Source organism: Sinocyclocheilus anshuiensis, unplaced genomic scaffold (genome assembly GCF_001515605.1).
Source record: "Sinocyclocheilus anshuiensis isolate Anshui unplaced genomic scaffold, SAMN03320099.WGS_v1.1 scaffold1262, whole genome shotgun sequence".
Lineage (NCBI taxonomy): Eukaryota > Metazoa > Chordata > Actinopteri > Cypriniformes > Cyprinidae > Sinocyclocheilus > Sinocyclocheilus anshuiensis.
The window spans coordinates 652,680-661,141 of record NW_015558617.1 but is presented as its reverse complement, the minus strand read 5'-3'; the positions used below and the strand labels follow the sequence as shown (position 1 = coordinate 661,141).

Here is an 8,462-nt window from a genome sequence, read left to right as displayed (position 1 = left end):
TGAAAATCTTCCCACATCATGACGTAGGTATGTGGGGGCGTGTTAGAACGAGCCGTTTTAGGTAGGCGTGGTTGACTCTTAACTTTTATAAAGAATATCTCTTTGGATTTGAGACTTTAGTCTTTGCAACTTTACAGATCTTCTTTATGCACCAAGAGCTTGTAACACTCCAAAGAGAAAGGAAAAATTTAAATCGCATCATATGACCCCTTTAAATGGTCCAACAACAAATTGCATTCACCGCAAGCGCAGGTGGAGCGCCTTCAGAAGAATGCAGAGAAGCCTATTCTAAAAATCTTAAGCTGCTTGGATTCAACTCACTTTATTTTCCTCGTTCGTTTGAAATAAGATTAAGATATATATAATAATAAATTATAATAATTTGTTTGTGATTTTTATTAGTCATGTAGGATAGGCTGTGATTATCATGTGAGTTACAAGCTTAAGAAGCTGTTATGTGTGTGCGGTTTACAGAGAAATGTAGAAAATATAAAAGATTAGACCCATTAGACCACAACACTGTATAACATCATTGAACTAAATTATACACATATGTAAATCACATTTCTTATTAATATACATTTATTAACGAAATCAGAAAGATGCACATTACAAGCCTGCGTCGTTGTAAATGAGAAACTGTGATGAGTCATGCAGCAGTAATAACGTAAGATAACAGATACAATTTCAAGCAAAATTATCATATTTATTCAAGCATTTAACATTTATAAGTTAATTAAATGTCAGTAATGAACTGCACAAATTATAGCGATCAGGAAGAAGGTCCTCTGTCCCAAACATAGAGAACAACCTTTATGTCATGTCGAGATCACGAGAAAAATAAGTCGTGATAATGAGATAACAACTTTTGTTATGTCGAGATCACGAGAAAATTAAGTCGTGATCACGAGAAAACAACTTTTGTTATGTTGTGATCACGAGAAAAATAAGTCGTGATCACGAGAAAACAACTTTTGTTATGTTGTGATCACGAGAAAAATAAGTCGTGATCACGAGAAAACAAGAAGGAAAAAATAATAATGCCCCTTGGAACTTCTGTAATTTTTGCAGGAAAACAAGACAAAAATACTCCATCCATCCATTCTCCAAACTGCTTATTCTGTAGTGTCGTGTGGATGCTGAAGCCTACTCAACGTATGACAACACTACTGATTAAGAAAATGATTATTTGTGGTGTTTACAGTATCCCATCTTGTTCGATAATTTGTGCACACACACAATTCACACACTCTCCTTTCACTCTCTCATACATTCTTTAACTACTCATCTCTCTCCCACTTTTTCCTCTTTATTCTTGTCTGTTGTGTTGGATTATGAAAAGAGCTCGGCGTAAAAGATGTTTCTAGGTCATGGCACTCCTTGCCGAAGCAGCATTTCCTGAGGGTTGTGCCAGTTAACTTGCATTAACGCTTAAGCATAGGTGTCAACACAATACACAGTAAATTCTTGTGCACAGTAAATTTCTTTGTCATCGGTTTAATGCAGAAACTGATAAAATGAGTAAGCAGCACCTCTGCTCAAACCGTTTACGCCGTAGTCCAAAGCAGAAGGATTATTAACTGGACTAAGGTGGAGATCTACAGCTGATTTGTATATAATTAGACTTGATACACCCAAAATCTTCATCATTGTAAAGGTTGGCGTGAGAAACAATTGCAGGCATTCACAATTGAATGAGTGTGTAGTGAAGTGACGTGACATGTGGCCTACATTTAGTGCTCTGCATTTAACCCATCCAAAGTGCACACACACAGCAGTGAACACACACACACACCGTGAACACACACCCGGAGCAGTGGGCAGCCATTTATGCTGCGGCGCCCAGGGAGCAGTTGGGGGTTCGGTGCCTTGCTCAAGGGCACCTCAGTCGTGGTATTGAAGGTGGGAGAGAGCGCTGTACATTCACTCCCCCCACCTACAATCCCTGCCAGTACGAGACTCGAACCCACAACCTTTGGGTTACGAGTCCGACTCTCTAACCATTAGGCCACAACTTCCCTAGCTCTAGATAATGAACAGGTTCAATAACAGATTCCTGTGACTGTGTTCATTAAGCAAGCAAGAGGCAAGTTGGGTAAAAGAATGATGAAAATATAATATACAGCAATATTACATAGCATGCTGATAACTACACTTTTTCACTGTGAAAGTAAAGGAGATCAGATCGGGGGAGATTGTAACCTTTTACTTTTTTATTACAAATCTACCTGCAGTCTTTTGGTTTAAGAAACATCTGTATGTTTGGTTTAAGTAACTATACCATTAATACACCTACAGATTACATCATGATATTAAATTTAAAGGTGCCGTATGTAGGATTGTATGTAGGTTTGGACACCGAGTGGTTGAACTAGGTATTGCAGTCCAAATTCAAAATATTGGAGAGGTTTTTTTTCACCCGGCCCCTCCTCCTCAGACTTGACAGCACAAGCAGGTTGCCAGATTGACAACACCAACAGGAACGAGCGCACTTGACGATGAATGAAATTAAATAAGCTGTGTTTTCCGCCAACTGGCAACCCGGGGTCCCGAAATACAATTGGGTAAACTGGCAGTGGGCGGGTTTCACAAACCAAAACAGAAACAGACATTCCGGCCCGGAACGCACATTTTCAAAGGAGAATAACTGACTGACTGTAGCATTGTTTTTCAGATAAACAAGTATGTTAACTTAGCATGTTTCTTAAATATCTGCAAACATATTATGGTATTTTTATGTAGAGTCAAAGAAAAAAAAGGTACATACAGCACCTTTAATACAAGACAGAGTGTTATAATCAGTGTTGGGGGAAAATTGTAACCCTTAAAAAAATTAATTTACCCAAGAAAGATCACATTTCAAAGTAATAATTTGCTTTAATATTTATTAATATCAGTGAATAGTTTGAACTTTTTAAATGTATAATTTTAGCTGTCAGGAATAATAGGTTTAAAGTAAAAGTCCGGATGGGATTTTCAGTTGTAATTATCTAAAATATATTTTTTAAACTTATATAATAATTGTTAAACATGAATCATCACAGAGTTTTCAACTGTATGCTTTGATTTTTGGCTGATTTTTTATCATGAAGCACACACAGCATGTGGTATCTCTGTTGGCTTTGGTGAAGTGTAATGTATCTGGAGAGGTGCCAATGTTTTATTCATTTGACAGAGGGAGAGAGAAAAAGAGAGAGAATATTTAATTAATGTTGGTTTTCCATTTTTCCAGGCTTGTAAACAACCGAATATATAAAAATACAGTTTAATTAAAAAAAATCACTAATTCAAAACTTTTTGTTGATTATGTACAAAACAGTTTGCCGCTTCACGAAAAGGCAATTAACAGATGCTCTGCTTGTATGATGCTTTCAATATTGTTTATTATTGTTAAATAAAACTTTGTGATTTGTGCCAGGCATTAAAGATGCAATAAAAATCTTTTAACCAGCTTTATTTTGTTTCAGTGTCAGTAGTATATGTAAATGAACAATGTGTATTCTTTATCCATGTAACCTGCACCCAGGTCTCCTGGTTTATTTGTCAGCTAAAATCCATGTAAAGTAAATATATATATATATATATATATATATAGAGAGAGAGAGAAAGAAAAATATATTTAATAATATATATACTTACAGGAGGCTCTAGTCTATAAAAAGCTTTTTTAAGTTGAGATCACATGACCAACCCAGTACTACTTAGCATTGTCAGACACTTTCAGTTACAGAATAAATTAATCATGGCTAAAAACAATCATAAATACAGCAAAAAAAAAAAATTTGGCAACTAAAACACCCTTTTTGTTTTCATCCACAGGTTCTGCTGTTTCCATCACTAACTAAAGCATTTAAGGACTGGCTAGCTGTAAGAACATAACTGCAGCATCTCTTGGCTGCCAATCATTAGTGGGGTAACACCAGTGGCTGGCTATCAGAGATTTGTGATTAGTGGCTAACCACTAGCATTGGGTGGTTAGCGTGTGGTGTCTATTTGAATTTCTGTGGGTGTTTCGAGTGTAGAAGACACGAATGGGACACGCCAGCCTTTCCAGACGGCCTGAATGGGAGAAGGAGTGAGCATGGACAACCTTTCGGCGTTTGGAGGCCTTTGTCCATCCACCCGGAGGGAATGGGAGTGAGTCTACACTAACATCACGATATGTTTGTTGTTTTTGTCAGTTTATAATGTTATAATTTGTTATTTTATATATTTTGTAAGATTTTAATAGTGCCAAAAAATTTATTTTAAATAGAAAAACTATTTTCTGTGATTTCCTCTCAGCACAGGCAGCTGTGTGGATGATTTAATGGATGAAGATGAGAAGGACAGAGCAAAAAGGTCTGTGTTTAGCTCTTTATATTTGTAGTACACATTATTGTGCAGTATGTTGAATAATAAAATCCCACATTAGACTGTAAACCTGTGAACTGTAATTCTGTAATGTGTCCAGAGATGATTAAGCAATCACACCTCTAAAAGCTCTTCACACTTTCACTCAATACTATAGATTTTCCTTGAGAAAAAGTGTCTAGGGCTGAGAGAGAGAGAAAGAAGGAGAGTAATGAAAATTGAAGATAATGGAAAGGGTTGAAAGGAATAAAAAAAATAAAATAAAAAAAAAATAAAATATATATATATATATTTTATTAATTTTGGTACTTCGTGCTATAACTGCCAATACAACTACAAAAACAATGTTTTTGTCAGTTTGCATGACATTGTGCACCACAGAATGACTGTTACCAGCACAGGTGTTTGCAATTTTACTCAATAGGTAATGTTTCCCAAGTGTCAGGAACATCTGAAATAATAGAGCATTTACACCCGAGAGTAATCTGTCATTTGGAGACTTTATATAAACCATTAGCTGGAATCAATATCCTCAATTGTAATTGAACTGAAATTTGTAAAATTGTTGAGGCATATAAGAGATAAGGCTGTGTGTAATAGACGTGTTTGTAATTCATTACCGTTATCTGGGATTCTCATTAGAAATCATACACAAACACTGTCATTGCATTCAGACGTTTCCTTTTTGAAGATGTCTTGTCGTTTCAAGGCCAAATTATCAGTAAAACTATGTCATTAAAAACTGTTATAATCCATTTCATATGTTCGTGTGTAGTCAACATATGTACGTTTATTTTTAATGCATGCTTTTTGTCCATCTCTCTCTCTCTGCAGGGCGTCCCGTAATAAATCAGAGAAGAAGAGAAGAGACCAGTTCAATGTTCTCATTAAAGAGCTGTGTACAATGCTGCAGGGTCAAGGTCACCCCCGCAAGATGGACAAATCCACCATCCTGCAGAGGACCATTGACTTCCTGCAGAAACAGAAAGGTGAGGGAGAAACATCACATTAAAATATTGAGAGTGGCCCCCAGTCTCTAACCAGATGGAAGAAAAAATGTAGTTTGATGGACATTTATGTTGGTGCCTAACACATATCAAATTTCCCCTCCCAACCTAAAGATTCACTCTCATTATTTTGTGCTAATATTATTTATTATGGAAATTTTGAAAAAATGATTTTCAAAAACCAGAATGATACCCAGCTCTGTGCTAAAACTAGGGTTCAAATGTTGTTGTTTTTTTATTGTCTGCCATTTAATATTTTTAATAAAATAAATTAAAATATTACATTATATTGTAAATGTATAATGAATATTATCAACCAGGACATGTATTTGCATTATGTTTATGAACAATTTAAATTAAATTATTTGGCTGTTTTTTCCATGCATATTTCTGACAAAAACCACAGGTTTTCATGTCACTTGCTACGTCATACATGACATGAGCAAACATCATCTCACAGTGAAACTGCACCTGGCACAAAAACATGAAGTCGTGAATCATGATTTTGTTCCTCATATGTGCGTGTGCAAGGAATATTCTGCATATGTGTGGTCGCATGCAGTTCTAGAGAGGAAAAAAACCTTTAAGCATTCAGATATACTTGATGATTTTTCCAGAGAGGTAAACCTCATTAGAATAAAATACCATTTTGTTTGGTAGACGGTTTGATTTGATTTGAATCACCCACCTCACATCAGCAAGGTTCGTATTATCACTGCCACAATTGATTTAAACCTTGATGCCAGGGTTTACACATATTTTGGACTCTGGTTAGAACCGAATAATTTTTTATATATTTTTGCATTTGCAAACTTCTGCAAGCTTCTGGGAGTATCACTACTAACACCTTCGTGTGCCAGGAGCTGCTCTGTGATGGGCCCTGTTCCATTTCCTGTCTGAATCCAGGGCACAGCTGCAGAACGTTTACTGGCAGCAGATTTCACTGCTCCTATAAACAATCCCAGTGTCATTTCCAACTTCCAATCTCAGACTTCCATACTGTTTGATTAAAATTTCTTTCCATTTTTACCCATTCCATCCAAACCTATTAGTCCACACAGTTCCTTTCTCAGAATTCCACAATCAAGTTCTCACAGCATTTTCCTGCTGTTTGATGTTTTCCAGAGATCACTGCGCAAACAGAATCTTGTGAGGTCTGGCAGGACTGGAAGCCTTCTTTCCTCAGCAACGAGGAATTCACCCAGTTAATGCTGGAGGTAAAGGAATCTTGTAACCATCATATCTGCTTCATCAACCTTCAGTTTTTCTATTGGCCTGTGGGAATACTCCACACTTCAGCTGTATTTCTTAAGTACCGTGCTGTCAACACATCATGTATTTTTGCGATAAAAAGCCTTATAGCACTGCTTCAGGCATAAATGTGGAGCCTACTTAAAAAGTAACACACATTACAAATAAAGGAAACTCGTATAAGTTTAACTTTAATCATGTAGCAGAAATACAGGATGTTAATATAGAGAGTCAGCCTGACCTGCACACCGCATTCCTATAGGCTTAAAACCAGAAGTTGAGCTTTTTATGGGGCATTTTTTAATTATCCCTAGAGTTTCCAGCATTAAGGAAACATTCACACTTGAACACTTCCTTTCAAAAACAACCTCTGGCTCTTCTCAGTTCCCAGTCTTAGATTTTCCAAGGTACAAGTTCAATAAGAGGCATGTAAAAGCAGCAACGTGGGAAGATGTTATGGGATGGGGAATCCTTCATTTATTTCTCGTTACATAAAGAAAACAATGACAAAATTGTGCAACCTCAAGAGGCTGATAGACAACACTCTGCAGCTAGCAAGGTTTTAATAACCAGCTTTCTCAGCTTTGATGAAAGAAACGAATACATTTTCTCGCACATTAAATGAAATCTAATTAAATACCCATTTATTACATTGTGTGAGGACAAGACCAAATATTCAAAGTTCAGTTCAGTCATTCACTGAATAAAGACTGATGATTCAATTCTGACGGAATTTTTATTGTTAGATGAACTATTTCTTAAATAACAAAAGTAACATTGTCATCAGTATATTATGAGAATTTCTGCTGATTCAAAACGACATTCTTTGTGTTATGACAGGCATTGGATGGTTTCCTAATAGCTCTTACTACAGATGGGAATATCATATATGTATCTGACAGTGTCTCGTCTCTCATTGGTCATCTGCCGGTAAGTAAAGGATGCGATTCCAAAACAATAAACTCCAGTTCAATGCATCCAAGAAAACTTGATTTGGTGCTTTACTTTTCATCAAATGAACTCATTACCTCTGAGAATGCTGTGTTTTATTATGACTAGTCAGACAAACTGTTATTAGTAATATAATTGTCATGTTTTTCTAAACATAGACAAGGCAGCCCCCACACAGCAGGTTTTCTGAAGGCTGTTGACAACAAGTCCTTAGTAAATGCTTCAAATTTTTTAGGCCTTTATTTGTATTTGTACAGCATCTGAAAATCATGAAATGTCAACTGCTGTGCCTCATGGAAAATTTTCTGAAATTGTCAGAAAAATTTACCCCCAATTGAAGTGGAATGTTATTGGCAGTTAAGTGGTTTCACTTACTACAGAAAAAAACGTATTTCATAAACCTGAATCAATGTACCTCTCTTCTTAATGCTGCAAATGCGTCAAAATCCATTCATTCTGTGATGACATGCTGCCAGTCTAATGAGATTTGCTTCCAAACTTTACCGTTAGTTCGGTTCCTGCTGTGTGTGAGTCACAAATGCTGTATGATGATACTGATAGATAGTTTAATAACTATCAAACCTATCAAACTCTGGCCTTATTAAGCAGAGAGGAGGGCTTAGCAGACCCTTGTTATTGAGGAACAGAGCAAGCTGTACTCAGGTGGCTCTGAAGGTCATGTGTAGCAATTATGGAACTACTCAGATTGTGCTAATACTCTTATGATTTTCTTAAGATGGTGCTTGGATTGGAACTCAGTCCCAATGACAGCAGAAAGCTAGTTCTATCCACAAGGCAGTTTTAGTATTGTTTATGTGCTATTATAGTGTTTATTCATATTTTGAATTAGCTTTTATTTGTATATTTTCAATTTTTTTATTTTAGTTTCAGTTGTAGTAA

The 8,462-nt window shown here is 36.2% G+C and overlaps 1 protein-coding gene across 3 annotated transcripts in view; it reads left to right on the top strand.

The window, feature by feature from the left end:
• Nucleotides 1-8,462, top strand: part of npas2 (neuronal PAS domain protein 2) — a 65,251-nt gene that overhangs the window by 43,348 nt on the left and 13,441 nt on the right. For 2 of the 3 annotated variants that reach the window (XM_016476249.1, XM_016476247.1), the window contains exons 2-6: nucleotides 3,820-4,137; nucleotides 4,285-4,341; nucleotides 5,188-5,342; nucleotides 6,486-6,577; nucleotides 7,452-7,541. In XM_016476249.1, the coding sequence (XP_016331735.1) occupies nucleotides 4,064-4,137; nucleotides 4,285-4,341; nucleotides 5,188-5,342; nucleotides 6,486-6,577; nucleotides 7,452-7,541 (468 nt within the window). In that variant the 5' untranslated portion in view covers nucleotides 3,820-4,063. The remainder of the gene's footprint in view (nucleotides 1-3,819; nucleotides 4,138-4,284; nucleotides 4,342-5,187; nucleotides 5,343-6,485; nucleotides 6,578-7,451; nucleotides 7,542-8,462) is intronic. The other variant, XM_016476248.1, reaches the window with a different exon arrangement.